The sequence below is a fragment of the Zosterops lateralis genome (assembly GCF_965231275.1).
Source record: "Zosterops lateralis genome assembly, chromosome: 4".
Classification (NCBI taxonomy): Eukaryota; Metazoa; Chordata; class Aves; order Passeriformes; family Zosteropidae; genus Zosterops; species Zosterops lateralis.
This window is the reverse complement of record NC_139765.1, coordinates 70,644,856-70,662,459: the sequence shown is the minus strand read 5'-3', so window position 1 is coordinate 70,662,459 and position 17,604 is coordinate 70,644,856. Positions and strand designations below refer to the sequence as shown.

Here is a 17,604-nt window from a genome sequence, read left to right as displayed (position 1 = left end):
CACCCTCCATGTTCCCATTCCTCACTTGGGAAATGAGATGCTGCCCATGTATAACACTTTTAGAACCACATCAGTGCAGAAGCCACAGAACAAAGGAAATGCTGAGTTTGCTTGCCACATTTCATGACTCATCACATCTTGTTGACTTAGTGCTGGAAATACCCATCTAAAATTCCCACAGATGCTTGTTATGGACAGAGGTATATATTTACCATAATCTTGTTCTCTGGATCTGGAGTGAAAAGGAGCATTGAATTGGGCATCCATAGCATCCAGACTCAGGATTTTCTCACACATCCCATTGGCAGTGGTCATGTCCATTGGTAATCTGCTGATACCAAATGGTATCTGCAGCAGAAAACCAAATCACAAACCAAGCATCACAGGTCTCCTCTGAGGTCACCTGTTTGAGATGGAAGAGAAGTGTTGCAGACTAAGGCTGGATCACAAGGGGAGCACAGAGAAGGCCTAAAGTACTTTTGACTTGCTTCATTGCATCCATGAGCTGGCTCTTAGTCCAGCAGGAGGTCTGACTCAGAGCAAGTCACCTGTATAAAAAAACTTTTGACTTCACTTCTCAAGAACCCGAATTTGCATCTAGTCCATGGCCAGTTTAACATCAACTCATCTTCAAACCAGGTGATTTTGTATCAGCTCTTCTGGGCTTGAGTAAGACCTAAAATGCACAGCCAACCCTGCCAGGAAGTAAGAAAAATAATCTCTGTTCCTTATCCTCTGTTGTCTTCCACATCAAACATCTTGGTCTGAGAACACTCTAACTGAATTTCATGAAATGCATCCTTCCCTCCTGTTCCTTGCTATGCTGATTATTTGTTTGTTGTGCTCTCAAGAAAACCTTCTTCCACAGAGGTTACAAAACTCCCCTGAAATTCCTGCTGGATTGACACATCAAGCCCATGAAAATGAATGAGGAGAGGCTGTTTGCTTTGCAGGTCTGTCCAGAAGGAAAGAGATTTGGAAATGAATGGCTTTTGTATTTTTCTGTTAGGCTTTGGATAAGTAATGTGATATAGACATCATGGATTTAGAGATAGCAACATAAAGTGGGACTCAGTTCATGCAATGTTGGAGGTGTAAAGTCAGAGTTTGTCCTTCTGTGAACCCTCATGGTCATCAGAGAGGAAGAAACACTTCTGTAGTGAAATTCCCTTCGTCTTCCAGATGTGAACTGTGCTTTGGAAATGTGGATATTCCTCTTCTACTGACTCTACAGGGAGTGCTGAGAACCAGCCCTTAAAAAAGGCAAATCCTGCTTAGCCAAAACCAGAGCTCCTGGACCTACAAGTCATTTAGATGCGGTGAGCTAGGAGCGAGTTCCTACAGCTCTCTGTGTTAGTCTGTCCTCCAGGGCCAATTTCTTGTGAACTCATTGTTGTGAGGACATGTTCTTAATTAGGCCAGGATTTGATTCTGACACCTCCTACATCACAGCATTACCACACCTTTTCTGGCTGGAGGCAGTGAGCTCTGAGTGACACCTTCAGAGGTGAAGGGGAGATCAGTGTTGCCCATTGCACACAGCTGACCCTCCCTTCTGTGCCACTTCCTCGGGCTCCAGGGGATGCCAAGCCCAGCAGAGATGACCAAAGGCACAGCCCCTGAGCACAAGGGCTGCTCTTCCTCATGAGCAACAAGGCTCATCCTCTGAAGCCTGGTCTGACATATTTCCTTTTGCAATCAACAACCTCATTTCCACATGGAGTCAGCCAGCAGTCAGACTGGAAATTGTGTTGACGTAACTGCTAATTACCCTTGGCATAACTAATGTGCAGTAGCAAAGCTTGTATTTATTGAAGTGTGGGGATGGCTAGCAGAGGAACAAAATTGATCCTAACACGGTTGAAAAAGATCAGTCTCTCCTTAGGCAAAGAGATGAGTGGCTGGGGTCTCATCTAGTTGTTGTCTTTTCTCCAGAGGAGCCTGTACCAGGATTCTGGAATTGTGTCCTCCTCCTCCTGGCACTCTGAGGTATGTGGCGTGTTTTCTATGAATGGGCTATAAACAGGACTTAAAAGTACAACTCTCAGGACCAGAGGATTTGGTTATATACTGTGCTGACATAATTTTCATAATTTCAGACAATATCTGAGTGTGGCAGGCCAGGGTAGGGTGAGATGGGGAGAAGTTGGGAGATCTATCTACCACAGGATCAAAGAAATGCTGATTGGCAACATCAGCCACAGGACTCTAATTCATCCTGTGTTTTCTTCCTGCTAAGCCTTGAGTCACCTCTGCAATTCATCATTTGTCATTTCCCAACAGCCTGTCCCAGTGCTGTAGTACCTGCCTAGAGGCAATTTTTATCCTGCTGTGCAACCTGTGCCTCCCGAGCCAGTCTGTGAGTGCTGCCTTTTGTTACAGTGCCTGGCTCTGCCACAAAGAGCTCAACTTTGTTGTTCTTGACCTTTTTGAGTAGCTGTAGGAGACTGTTGGGCTGCCCTTTGGCTTCCCTTTGACTCAACAAGTCTGAATCCCTGTTTTCCAAGGGTATGTGCTCCATGCCTCAGACCACCTTGGGAACATATCTGAGAGCAACTTCAAAGCAGCCAAATCTCAACAGCATTTGAGAATCCACATACATGGTGAAATCCTGGCCCTAGTATTCAAACATATTCCAGGCAGAAAAAAATCAAAGGAGGCTTAATAAGCAGGTTGTATTAATAAGTAAAGATATTTCATCCTGTTAAAAATGAATCTGTATGATACCAAAGGATGGATTAATTTCTATACAAACCAAAATGTTCATGAAATTGAAGTGCAGTTATCAGTTTTGCTATAGCTTATGAGGAAGTGTGTTGTTATTACTGTATGTGATAACAATATCAGAATTGTTTCACGATTCTGAATTCAGGCTCCAGAGTTGCTCTAATACGCTGGGACTTCCATTTTACCTGAGGAAAAACTGCAGAGAATGAGAGACCAGAAGGGAAGGGTAACCCAGGTTCTTGTTAATAGATCCCTTGGGATGGATTAGAGTGAAACAACACAGAATGACCAATGTTTTTAAGAATATGTATGTGTATGGGTTTATTTTAGAATAATTTGGCTGCAATGGAAAGGAGGCATGTAGTAATTTTGGTTAGTATTTTCTTTTTTTAATATCCATGTTATCCATATTTATCCATATATAAATATATATACATATATAAATATATATATATCCATATATATCTCCACATACATATATACATATTTATCCATCTCCATATGTATATATACATATATACACATATATATACATATATATATTCATATATATCAATCAAAATATCACTTAAGAAAATATATACAGAAAAAAGAAAGAAAGAAAGAAAGAAAGAAAGAAAGAAAGAAAGAAAGAAAGAAAGAAAGAAAGAAAGAAAGAAAGAAAGAAAGAAAGAAAGAAAGAAAGAAAGGATAAGAGTAGAAAGACCTCACCACCCATGTATCCAAGGGCAAGATGTTATTGTTGCTATTTTGGTGTCTGTTGGTTGAAGTGATGGTCACAGTCTTGATCCCTCAGGTGTGGGGGGAAAAAACCCCAAACAAAAAGTCCAATGTGTTAAAATATGCTCAGGTTAGGTAGGAATGCCCAGGTACCTCACATGGGGGGGGCGATTTCAGTCATTTGGTGGAAGGCCTCAGGAATGAGTCTGGGGACACTTCAGGGTGTCTTTGATGGTTTATGACCTTTTCTCAGCTGCCTCTCACATCAGGACAGTTTGAGGCTGTTATTGCCCATCAGAAGGGATGAAAACCCTCAGGTGTGAATGTGACCTTCCCCAGGAGTGAGGGGTGGGAGTTCTACAACTGAGCCAGTTGTGCAAGGGAGGAAAATTGCCATGATGAAAACACCATCCTTCCTCCACAGGGTCTGCTTCTTATCATCCTTCTCCCTTATTTGGCTCAAAACCTGGCTCGTAGCCTCCAGTGGTGGTTGCTCACTCCCTCTGTCTTGTGCAGTTCAGAGGTTTTGCCAGGTGAGAATCAGAAAGCGAAAATACTGCGCTGATTTTTGGTCTTCAAAGCTGAAAGAAACTGAAAGAGAGAGAGTAACCACAGGGAACCTGACAGCTCTCAGCTGTGAGTGTTTGTAGCACTGTGAGTGAGTTTGTAACACTGTGAGTGTTGAAGCACTTTGGTGCTCTGCATCCACAGGGACCTGGTCTGGTGGAGTTAAAGTTTCCAAAGATATCCAAATCCCACACCAAGTTTTTCAGCTGAACTGTAGGATGTTAAAAAAAGCTGTTGATCCTTGTGAGGAAAGAATGGATTGAATCCATTTATCTCCAGAGTTCAAGGATTGCCATGAGCCAGCATTCGGAGTGTTGCAGAGAAAGGCTTGAGGAAAATTGTTTAAAATGGATCATGTACATCTGCTGTCCTTGGGGGGATTTGGTAACATAGTCAATCTTTTATATCCTTACCTTTTCCTTGCACTTTTCTCCATAAAATTGATACTTTTCATATGGCTTGAACAAGGGTTCTCTTTTTCACAGAGAAAATGTTCCTTGAGGGAGAGCTGCACAGCAGAGATGCTTTAGGATCACTTCTGGGACACAGGGGAAGAACAGAAGAAGCAGCATCTGTTGCCTCTTCTGTGAACCTCTAATCTTTGGTCTGATTGAGTCAATATTTTACTCATCCCTTGAAGCTCACTCTCATTTGTACAATTGGCAAATTTGTGAATGCCCCACCCCTGGAAGTGTTCAAGGCCAGGTTGGATTGGACTTTGAGCATCCTGGTCTAGTGGAAAGTGTCATTGCTTGGTGTCATAACAGGGGGCTTGGAAATGGATGATCCTTACGGTCCCTTCCAATCCAAACCATTCCATAATTCTTTCTGTCATTCTATGGCCTGTAAGGTGAGACCTGCATGTATCACCATCCTGGTTGATGTAAAGAGTGTGCTGGCCTTGAGGTGTCTACACTCCCTCTCTGTCCTTGTTCACAGAACCTGCCTGTGGGATCTTTGCTGCCCTTGAAGGAGAACAATCCAGAAGAGCATAAATCTCCTCAATCCACCTGTCCAAGCAACATTTCTCTTTCTTGCATTTTGTTTTCTCATGTGCATTTGGCTTCTGCTGTCTGTGATTTATTTTGCTCTGAAGACTTGCAGCCCTCCATCTACTTAGCATCTCTTTGGCTGTTCACTTCCTTTTTCCACAGGGACTGAAAACTCAAGAGAAGGATTTGATGACACCTCAATTTTTTTCAGTAGAATCACAGCTTGATTTAGTTGGAAAGTTGTCAAAGATCATCAAGTCACACCTTTGATCAATCACCATCTTGTCAACCAGACCAGGGCATTGAGTGCCACGTCCAGTCATTAAAGTAGAAACAGTATTGTCCTCTGGTTCAAAATCCCCTTTTTCCACTACTGCACTCCTTAGAGCTGTTTCCATTTCCCTGCATTTGCTCAGCTACTTCACAGCTTGCCTTGCTTTGAGCATGAGGTTGGACTGCTGCCTTTATTATCTGATAGAAAGAAAACTGAGGGAGAAATCAGGAGAGCATTCTCTGGGAGAAGCCAGATATGGACTTCAAAACAATTTCCCTAAAAAAGTGCTGCAAATCCTGGGGTTTTTCTACCATGATATGGAAAACTTACCAAAAGTACTTCATGTAGGAATCTCTGATCTCCCAACTGTAAGAAGACTGGAGGATCCAACAGAATTTTTTACAGGTTGAAGAAATGGAGGTTTGTCTTACAGAAAAGACCACAGGGGAGTTGGATCAGAGGGCAGCAGAGCTCACTGAACATCTCTCATCCAGAAAGTGCACAGCTCAGGGCAACACGTAGGCAGTGCCTCCACTAACTTGAAAGGCAGAGAAGATCCAGTAAAAAGGCATTGGAGCACAATTTTTAATAAAAAAACCCCAGTGAAATGCAAACCCATGAGTTTGTAAAACTCAGGAGTTGGTTGAGAAGTTCATTACTTCTTATGCTTATATCTGGTTATAGCAACCAATATGTTGTTACAGTATTCCTGGACTTTTGGAAGTGAAGGAAAATGAGTCCAGTTGAGTTGTCAATGAATGAGCAGTGGGAATAGAGTGCTGCTCTGCCATCTGTGTCCCACCTGCACGGGCCATGACCAGCTCTCTCCAAGCTCAGTGCCCCTCTGCATTTGCCTTCCAGGGGAGCAAGAGCCCTTCCCTGAAATCCTGCCACCATGCTGGGGCTGCTGCTGCTGCAGGTGTTGTCCAGCTGCCTCTGGCTGGGACACAGCGAGGTGGTGACATTCTTTACAAATTGTCCTCAGTTTTTCTACAGGAATACTACCCCAGACAATGCCCTGGAGCCACAGAACCCAGCCAAGATATGCCAGCACTGCAAGAACCAATATCACTTTGCCACCCTGTACGACAGAGATTTGCACATTCCTGTGTACTCCACTTACATCTACAGGCTTGGATCTGGTGACAGATATAAATTATGGTTTTTTCAGCCTCAGGTAAGTGTCTCTCTCACAGCACATCACCCTCCAGTCATTAAAAGCAGCATTAAAATAACCATTTCTATTTTGTCCCGCCCCTTTACATGCATGCAGATGGACACACTGGATTTGATTCTCCTCATTTTACTTCAAACACCTGCATCACATGATTCCTCTGATGCATCTGAACCATCAGCAGGAGAATGAGATGAATCATATCCCAAAGGTGCCCAGTTTCCTGCCCTGACCTGACAGGAACAGCAAATCAGATTACTCTGCATGACATGACAAAGTCAAATGATTCCCTTCCCTGTGCCCTGCTGTGGTGGGAGAACAAGTGACAGGCAAAAGATATTTAACAGCAGCTAAATTTGAGGGACCAACAGTCCTGCTGGGATCTGATTCCCACTTTTCCCTGAGTTGTTTTGTCATCCCTGACAGAGCTTATCTGCTCCCAGTGAAGAGTCCAACAGACTTTGTGAGTGGCATGAGAGAAGTGAGGAGAAACTCAGAATGGAGTGAGATGGCCCAGGGACAAAGCCTTGGAGGAAAAGACCTCCCAGCACAAGCTACAGGCTGGATCACAAAGGTCACAAGTTAAAATGAGAGCAGTCAGATTCTGAGCTGCTTCCTCTTTTCTCTTTCTCTCCTCATTCATGCAGGAGGGGCATGTGAATGGTTTCTCTCAGATTCACACATTTTCCTACACTGAGGTGACAAAAAAAATGGAATTTTGACCATCAGAGATTTCTGCTCCAGGGTAATCTGTTTCATTACATACATCCTCAGTACTGACACCTTTTTGTCTTCTTACCCTGTCAACCTGATGAAATCAACTTATCCCAAGGATATGGAAAAAGAGAATTCTATCAAAAAGCAATACAAGATCACTCCACAGCAAATTGGCCAGAACTAGGCTATCACCCAAGACTACAAAAACCTCCATGTCACTTGAGCTCCAATGGCCACCAAAGTGGAACAACAAATGGTCTACCTTCATCCTCAGCAACATAAGGCCCCAGGACAAAACACTCAACAGTGGTGCCTGGAGACACTATGGGACTGATACAATGGTCCAGCTAACTCAGGGCTGTACAACCACCTACTTCATCACAAGTGCTGTGCCTGGGAACACCTACATCTCCAGTGAAAGGGTTAATGTACCCAGCCACATCTGGTCAGCTGCCTGCTGCCAGACCAACACCATCCTGAAGACTTGGGAAGTCATTGAGGAAAACAACAGGAACCAGGCCCAGAACCTCACACTGGGACAGCTGGAGGCCAGGTTGACCCAGCTCTATGGGAGGGGAAAAGTCTCTCTGTTCCACAGTGCCTGTCCCCACTAACAAACCTCATATCCTGGAGTGGAAAAGGCTCAGGAGCTTTCCCCACATGTTACAGAATCAAAGAATGGGTTGTGTTTTATGAGACTTTAAAGATTATTTTGCTCCATCCCCTTCCCCTGTTCAGTGACACCTTTCACTACACCAGGTTGCTCCAATGCCCATGCAACCTGGCCTTGAACACTTCCAGGCATGGGACAGCCACAGCTTCTCTGCTCACTCCATGACAGGACTTCACCACCCCCTCAGTATAGAATTTCTCCCTAACATCTCATCTGATGAGATGCCCTTTGTCAGTGTGAAACCATTCCCTCTTGTCCTGTCACTCCATGCCCTCATCCAAAGACTCTCTCCAGATCTCTTGGTGAACTTCTGTGTAGTAGAAGGGGATCCAGCTTCTCCCCACAGACTTTTCTTGTCAAGACTGAACACCCTGAGCTGTCTCAGCTCACTCAGAAGTGTTCCAGACCTTGGAAAATCTTTGTGGCTTCCACTGGACTCCACTCCAATATGTTTTTGTCCTTCTCATGTTGTAGGCCTCAGAGCTGGACACAGAACTCCAAATGAAAGTACAAGATTCTGGACAACCTGCTCTAGATGATTCTCCTTGACCAGGGGTATGGACAAGAAGGTTTTGAGTCCCTCTCACACTCAACAATTCGGTCATTCTCTGATCCTGGGACATGCTTTTGTTTGCTTGCTTTTGAAACTGCACCTTGACAGCAGCCCCTGATATATCAGACAGGCAGGATGAGGCACTGGATATGAAGGAAGCTTTGAGCAGCCAAAGATAAATTTATGTGATGCACTACCTAGATACCTTATTCTCTGCCCCACTTCTGAAGCTTTTCCTTAAAATTACAGGGAACTGATTTGGGAAAATGTGTTAAAAAAATTCAATATAGTCAATGTATTTAATGTCATAATTGAAAGATCAGCATAGGACAGATTATTTAGTTCCTGAGTAGTTCACAATAAAAATTATTTGCTGCAGTGCTGGTTTGCAGGGTCACCTCATGTATAAATGACAAGTTGCTTCTTACAGAAATTTTTGCTGTCAATAATGTCACAGGTCCCACAACATCAGTCCTATTTCGGGACTCTGCTGTACCTCAGGGGGCTCCCTCTGACTTGCTCAGCCACCTCTTCACATCTGCTGGGGCTTGAGACCACACTCATCCTCACCACTGCTCATCCCATGCCCCACTGTCCCTGCTTTCCAGGCTCTGGAACTATGGGTGATTGACCAACCCCATGAATTCCACCTCCATCGGCTCCTTGGGCTGTCCTGGGGACCTTTACCCATTGAAGTACCCAGAAATGCCCTGCCCTCCACAGCAAGCTTGTGAAACACTTGGGAAGCCAAAAGAGAAAGGAATCAGTTCCATAGAATCACTGAATGACAGAATCCAAGGTTGGAATAGACCTCCAAGGTCATCCTGTCACACCATCCTCCCAGCACTACCACTGTAAACCTTAAACCACTAATCCAAACCACCCAGTGCCAAATCTAGATGCCTCTGAAACACCTCCAGGAATGGTAACTCCAGCACCTCTCTGGGCAACCTTTTCCATTGCCTGACCACATGACAGTTGAAAGGTTTTTTTTCTAATATCTAATCTGAATTTCCCCTGTCTCATCTTAAAGCCTTTTCCTTTAATCCCCTCACTACTGGCATGGCAGAAGAGACCAACCTCAATCTCATTACAACCTCCTTTCAGGTAATTGCAGAGTGCCCTGAGCCTGCTCTTCTTGAGACTAAAATCTAATCCTAACATCTAATCTAGCCCTGCCTTCTGTCAATTTGAAGCTGCTCCCTGTTGTCCTGTCACTCCAAACCCTTCTCAAAAGTTCCTCTCCATGTGAACCACTTTCAGGTACTGAAAGGTCTCTAAGGTCTCCCAGAGCCGTCTCAATATCAAGCTTTGCATGAATAAGGGCTCTTGCAAAGCCTTTGCAATCAGGGAAGGGAAAATACACAGCCTGACCATACTAATTGTGTTCTGAGAGGCTGCAGAAGAGCAGACTGTGAACATCTGGGTGTACTCGGAGACAGGCCAGTCAGTCTAATGCCACAAGAGATGTTCTGCCAGGAACAGAAACACGTGTAGGTCCCCATTCATGGGGAATGAGGAAATGAACAGATAAGTCACCAGACCCAGTTATTTTCTCCTGGCACGTGATGCTGCAAGAACCTGGGAGAAATCCTGAGGAAATTGCAAATAGCAACTGTCACCCCACTTCAGGGTGGGAGTGAACAAATCTCCCTGAATAATGACAGAAAACCTTTCTTTTCAGTGAAATTCCCTGTTTATGACAACGGGCAGATTGATGACCAGGTATATATTGCACTGGGACTCCTGAAGGATCGGCCAAGTGTTTCTCCAGGGAGAAGAAGAAAGGAACTCTTCAGCTGCCTGCTCTGAGTCACTGCTTAAAGGTAAGCTCTTCCTCCTTTCTCACCATTTACTCCAATATGTCAAGTCTTTCCTGAGCTTTGGAATAAATATATAGACAAAGCTGAGGCTGGAGTTGCTGAGTTCCAGCATCCTGCTCTCCAAGGAGCAAGAAGAGTTTATGCATGCACTGAATTTTGCAGCTCTTAAACACTTTCTGTTAAGGAGGGCAAGGACAGAAGGAATGATTTGGTAAAGAATTTCAAGCCAAGTCACCTGGAAAATTAACACCAAACTGTTGAATAAGAAGGAGGGGTGAGTTTATCGAGCACCAAAACTCCACCCCATGGCCTTGCGAGAGGCCTCTCGCAAACACAGGTGGCTGAACTCCTGGAAAAACTCACTCTAAACCCTGCTTGGGAAATCTAACAACTCTGCCTACTTGGAGATCATATAAAAGCCAGTCTGAGACTGCAGCAGAGGCGTTTGAGAGTCCTCTGCCACTTTGGGGCTGCGAGCAGGATCCTGTGCTGCTCTTTCCTACAGTAGGTTGGTTCTTATATATGTAATATTAAGCTAAATATTAAGTTAGTTAAATATATTTTAAGCTTGTTGCGGGGGGGTCATGCAGAAGGACTTTTCAGGAACTTCTCTGCTTGATTTGGGGCAGCTATGGCCATGCTCTGCAGAGTACTGTAAAAAGTCACCACTTGTTGTTCCTGTTCTTAGTTTCCAGCTTAGTGGTCACTGTGTTCCTGATCTGGGGTTGCTAAAAAGAGAAAGGACCAGATGTCTTGTGGCATAGCCAAGGGTATATGTAGCTTGATATCTCAATATCAGCTGAGAGGCAGGACCCCAAGAGGATCATTTGGGGGTCAATATTGGGTCAGAGTGGAAGAGATGCATGTCTGTGTGAACCTGGATGGGGCCAGAGACGTGTAGGAAGTCCAGCCTTGCTGTTCTTTCCCTGCCCAATGGCCCATAAGCTTAAAGGCCAGCTCAGCATTGCAGGGGGCTGAGCAGAGTCCCTGCCCAGCTGCCGGTGTCTGCTGTGGGAAGGTGCTCAGAGCAGGAGGAAGGTGAGAATGGCCTGAAACTGAGTCAGGGGAAATTTAGGCTGAGGTTTTTCATCCAGAGGGTGGTTGAGCCATGAGACAGGCTCCCCAGGGAAGTGGTCACATCACCACACCTGCCTGAGTATAAGATGTGTTTGTACAACACTGTCAGGCACATGGTGGGATTTCTGGGGCTGTCCTGGGCAGGCCCAGAAGTTGGACTCGATGATCCTGATGGGTCCATTCCAACTCAGCATCTTCTGTGATTCTATGAGATCATGTTTGGAAGTAGGGGCTTCCAGGCCCTGTTTTGTGGTCCTTTTTTTTCCAGTGCCAGTGCAAAAGCTGAGCTCTTGACCAACTGAAGTAGGTTGGAAAGGGGACCTTATCTCAGTGCCATACCTCAGTTCCACAATAACTTTGCCATGAAAGCTGTTTAGGCATTGGGTGGATTTGAAACACCCCTCAGACAGACTCTGCCCCCACCATTGCCTCCTCTGGGCACCTAAAACCTATTTGAGATTTCACCCTCTCATGTGAAAAAGGGAGGTTTGCTCAAACCTTTAGTGTTTGTTCAGTCAGTGCCACATGAAAGCCAAAACCCTTCTGCCTTATCAGTCTCTTGTTGTAGGAACCCTTCACTAATCAGTTCTCTGGGTTGGAGGGTTTGACTGATTTGTTCAGGGTCACACACCAACCAGAGAAACCCCTCCTGGATCTCCACACCTTTACCCACTGCCAGAAACTGCCAGCACCCCTGAAGGACTCAACTGTTTACAGAATAACACTATTAATAAAACTGTGTCAGATTAAGGTTTGTAGCTTGCCAGTGAAAATATCTGACTGCAAAAATACATTCAAAGCAAGATACTAATTCAGAACAACATAATAATAAGCTTTAATCTCCAACAAAAGCTGGCTTGAGGTAATCATTCAATGTGCAGAAAGTAGGATTCTTACCCAATAGGCATCCCTAAGGTTCAGCCCATCAACTGATCCCAGAAGTGACCATGGAGTCTTCTATCACTTCTCACCATTTTTAATTCACTTTTATACTATTTCTTTACATTTAGGTGGCATTTGCATGTAGTCATACATCTTTCTCAGTGAGGGGTTCTCATGCCTTGGGGGTGGCTATCTCAATGAAGTACCTGGAGTAACCTTGGGATGGGGATGTGCATCAGTCCAAGGAGAGGAATTTTGCCATAGTTGCTGATTCAGAAGCAGGATTGTAGCCCTGGTTTGTGCCTAGATATTTGGTTTTCTGAAATCCTTTTCCAGGGAATTTTCTGTAAACAAGAGACATGTTTTTGCAACTGCAAATCGTTTACATTTTTTCCCTAGGAGGGACTTCTTCTTGATGTCCCTCTGGTCTGACCAATGTGCTTGAAGAGGTTTGTCTTTGTTCCACCAATCCAATTGGTCTGTGTAGAATAGTATAAAAAGGGAGACACATCCCAAAAATAAAGGAGTCATTTTCAGTCTTCTGAAGTTGGAGTTTTTGTGTTGTTGTGGTGTAAAACAGTGCCATAGGACATCTTCCTTTATCACCCATGGTTTTCAGTTGTCATGCAGATTATCAGCTAGAAAATACCACTGAGGCGTCCTCAGCAAGGGTTTTGACAGAGCCTGGCCATGGTGTCTCCACTCCACCTGCTGTTTAGGCCCACCTTAGGTTTATTCCTCCTTGTGTGTGGGAGGCCAGGTGTGCTGACTATGTTTCATCCAGGGAGGAGCAACTGTATTTTCCTCTGTAACTTCTCTACCATTATCCTTTCATCCCCAGTCATCTCCATGCACAACCCTATAGAGTGAATGACTTTTCCATATCCAGGAGGACAGAAGTTACCCCCTCCTTGCTCTCTCATAGTTCCTTCCTCTGCATTTACCTTCCAGGAAAGCAAGAACTCTTCACTTGAAATCCTTCTGCAATGCTGTGGCTGCTGCTGCTGCAAGTGTTGGCCAACTGCCTCTGGCTGGGACACAGTGAGGTGGTGACGTCCTTTGAAACTTCATGTCCTCAGTTTTTTTTCCGGGAGATCCCCCCAAATGAAGCCCTGGAGCCGCAGAAACCAGCCTGGATCTGCCAGCGCTACAAGAACCAGTATTACTTCGCCACCCTGTACGACAGGAAGATGCGTATTCCTGTGTACTCTGCTTACATCTACCAGCCTGGACCTGGAAAAAGACCTAAAACGTGGTTGGTTGAGCCCCAGGTGAGTGCACACCCTCACAGCACATCACCCTCCAGTCATTAAAAGCAGTATTAAAATTACCATTTCTATTTTGTCCACATATGCAAATGGACACACTGGATTTGATTCTCCTCATTTTACTTCAAACACCTTCATCACATGATTCTTCTGACGCATCACATGATTCCTCTGAGCCATCAGCAGGAGAATGAGATGAATCGTATCCCAAAGGTGCCCAGTTTCCTGCCCTGACCTGACAGGAACAGCAAATCAAATTATTTTGCTTTACATTACAAAGTCAAATGATTCCCTTCCCTGTGCCCTGCTCTGGTGGGAGAAGAAGTGACAGGCAAAAGATATCCAACAGCAGCTAAATTTGAAGGATCAATGGTCCTGCTGGGACCTGATCCCCACTTTGCCCTGAGCTGTTTCGTCATCCCTGACAGAGCTTATCTGCTCCCAGTGAAGAGTCCAACAGGCTTTGTGAGTGGTGTGAGAGAAGTGAGGAGAAACTCAGAATGGGGTGAGATGGCCCAGGGACAAAGCCTAGGCAGACACAAGCCCTGGCTGATGAGAGGCTCAGGTTAAAAGTGGAGGGACTTGTGGAGTGACATTTCAGGCAGTGAAGAGTGAGGAGCATCAGTGTCAGTCCAGTCAGAAGGGTGTGATCTCCACCCATGGGCAGTGACCCCTGAGCACCTTTGGCTCAGGCTTGGTCCAGAAGTATCCAGCAGACAGAGAGAACTCCACAAACTACAGAGCTCTTCCACACATCTTTCAGACAAACTTCAAAACTTTAGGAAAACAGGCCAAGGAAATAACAGACACAAAAAGAGGAAATTCATGTCATTGCTAGAGACAGAGTGGCAGGATTGATTTAGGTGAAAATGAACCACAGAAGAAACTCATATATAGTGTTCCAAAGGATAGCTATATGTAATGCACTGAATGTGAAATGAATTTCTGAAATAATAAAAAAAAAATTTGCATTTGTTCCTCACAGGAACTTAAGTAACAAATCTGGTATTGTACCACATCAGGACCAGACAAAAAATGGGATCTTGACACTCAGAGACTTCTGCTGTGGGGAAATCTGTTCCATTATCCCCAATACTAACATCTTTTCCTCTTCTTTTTCTGTCAAGCTGATTGGCCCAACTTATCCTAAAACTATGGAAAAAGAGTGGACACTCTTAAATCACTACAATGTCAGCTTAGAGAAACTCAGCCAGAGCCAAGCGATCCTTCGTGACTACAAGAACCTGACGGGTTTGAACCGGGGCCATTTGAACCCCAATGGCCACCACGATGACTACAGCAGCAGGATTGCTACCTTCACCCTCACCAACATAGTGCCCCAGGATGAGAAACTCAACGGCGGCGCCTGGAACAACTATGAGCAGCAAACCATGATCAGGAATACCCAGGGATGTCAAACCACCTATGTCATCGTGGGTGCTGTGCCTGGGAACAACTTCATTGCCAAGGGCAGGGTTAATAAACCCAGCCACCTCTGGTCAGCTGCCTGCTGCATGGTGGACAACAACTACATAAAGGCTTGGGCGGTCATCGCTGAGAATGACAAGAACCAGGTTCAGCTCCTCACTCTGGGGGAGCTGGAGGACACATTAACTGAGCTCTATGGGAGGGGACAGGTTTCCCTGTTTGACAGTGACTGTCCCCGGGAATAAGCTTCACATCCTGGGTGGAACAGGCTCAGGAGCTTTTGCCACATGTCATAGAATCACAGAATGGTTTGGGCTGGAAGGAATTTCAAAGACCATCCATGTAGTCTCAGCTCTCGTGCCATGAGCAGGGAACACCTTCCACGATCCTCAGTGGCTCCTGTCCAACCTGGCTTTGAACACTTCCAGGGATGGAACAGCCACAACTTCTCTGGACAACCTTTCCCAGGGCCTTACCACCCTCACAATAAAGAATTTCTTCTTAACAACTAATCTAACCCTTACCTGCTTTCAGTTTAAAGCCATTCCCTCTTGTCCTGCCACTCCATACCCTTGTCCAAAGTCCCTCTCTTTTTTAAAACCCTTTAGACTCTGGAAGGGGTCCAAGTTCTCCCAAGAGCCTTCTTTTCTCTAGGCTCTCACCCTCAGCTCTCTCACCTTCTCTCCTGAGCAGATGTGCTCCAGCTCTTGGAGCATCTTTGTAGCCTCCTCTGGACTCCACTCCAACAGCTTTGTGTCCTTGTGTTGTGGATCACAGAGCTGGAGGCAGCACTGCAGGTGGGTCTCACCAGAACAGAGTAGAGGGAGACAAATGGACTGTAGAGGCGTTCAAGACAATGCAAGACTCCCAAAGGCCTCTGATTAATTTTCAGGAAGGTCTGAGAGAACAGACTCCACATGATATCCAATTTCCATTAGGAAGTGAGAAATCTGTCTTCAAGTCAGGGAAATTTATCCATAAAAGTGTACCCGCTGCCATGTATGTATAGAGTAGTTTAGAGACTAATATAACCATTTCCATGTAAAGTGTGTAATTGACTAATAAAACCTTGTGAAATTTTATGTATCTTCTGATTTTCGTTGTTCCTTTTCACACTGAACATTTAGGATATCTTGAGGGGTCCCTTTCCTTTGAGGGTGGTTTTGTGGGCAGAATGGGAGCTTCAGGCAAAGGTTGAGGAACTTTCCTGTTGAGTCATAAGCTGCAGAAAGGACCCCCTTACTTGGTAAGCTCCTTCTTAGGGAGCAGTCTGGGTTCAGCTGAATCCAATCTTAGTCCCAGATTTTGCCAATTGTTTATGTCTAAAGTGTTACAGAGATGTAATTGAAACTTTATACAATTTGTCCCACGGGTTTGAGGATTGCAAACCATACATACTTATATAATTATATATGATTTATGATGATAATGATAAGGCAAAAACATGTTAATCAGAATTAATTACTTCACAGTATGGAAGCTATAACTACTAGTATAGTGTTGTGCACTATGAAGCAGTATTGAAGCAAATATATTACAGCAGTTGTATTAAAACCAGCAAAAACAATCAGATTGATGTTACTCGCCCATGCAAATGGTCAAATGCCCATTTGACCACGGTCAAATCTCTTTGGCTCAGCCCCCAGAAGTGACCTTGAGAAGCATCACCACTCCAAGGAGGAATCTCCACACACACACATACACGCTCTCCTGGAAGAGGTGTGTCTGTGTATGCAAGAGCTAGAGAAACCAAAAGTCAGTCTCCACTTCTCATAAGTGGTGATGTTCAGACACTTTCTGGGAAGTAGGCCTTCAGCAAGCATAATGATTCCTCCAGAAGACCAACACTGAAAACTCACAAATGTCCCCCCTTCCTCCTCTCTCCCTTAGCTTATATATCTGAGCTGAAGTTGTAAGGTATGGAATATCCTTTTGGTTCATTTGGGTCAGCTGTCCTGGTTGCATCCCCTTCCAGGATCTTCCCCACTCCCATTCCCTTTGAAGGGAGAAGGAATATCAGAGGGACAGTGCTGCTTGACAGTAACTAAAACACTGGTCTGCTTTAAAAACCCATCCAGCTAGCAATACAAAGAAAAGCACAGTAAGGACTGAGAACTCTACATCAGCCATATCCAAAACAGAGGTTCAGAATAAAGTTTACTTACTGAAGTGCTGGATTGCAGGGCCACATTATAGATAAACCACAGGTTAGCTTCTCACTGAAACTTCCACCAGCAGGAATGTCACAGTGCCCAGAGCACCCTTGCAGGACATTGGGTGTCCAAATGCAAACTGAGGATGCCATAACACCCACACAAGTGTCACCAGTTATTCTCCTGGGAATGGGCATGAACAACGTGGGCCAGGGTGCCAACAGCTCATACAAGATATATCCAATGGCTCCAGCAATGAGACTTGCAGCTTTCATATCCTCACTCTTGATCCTTTAGTGGTGGGGGCTGGCATAACCAGGAGTTCAATGGGTTCTGTGTGTTCAGGATTATGTGGGAGTGCCCCACTTTTCCCTTCAGATGGGTTTTACACTGTGTCATGCAGCACTGTGGAGTTGGGGGACATTATGGGGGCGTTTGATGGTTTATGGCCCCTTCAATGATGTGACCACTGTTGGGCCCTGCTTTGTTATGTCAGTTGGGCCTCATTAGAAAGGAGGAATTTGCTCCACCTCCACCAGATCTACTTCTTCTTGACCTTCTCTCTCACCCTGGCTA

At 44.9% G+C, this 17,604-nt stretch overlaps 1 protein-coding gene across 1 annotated transcript; it reads left to right on the top strand.

Annotated features, from left to right (window-relative positions):
- Positions 1–9,967: 9,967 nt before the first annotated feature.
- Positions 9,968–15,862, top strand: LOC310908124 (endonuclease domain-containing 1 protein-like). Its single transcript, XM_083858808.1, has 3 exons — positions 9,968–10,223; positions 13,131–13,450; positions 14,575–15,862. The coding sequence occupies exons 2-3, from the start codon at positions 13,166–13,168 to the stop codon at positions 15,118–15,120; spliced, it is 831 nt and encodes a 276-aa protein (XP_083714934.1). The 5' UTR covers positions 9,968–10,223; positions 13,131–13,165; the 3' UTR covers positions 15,121–15,862.
- Positions 15,863–17,604: the final 1,742 nt, after the last annotated feature.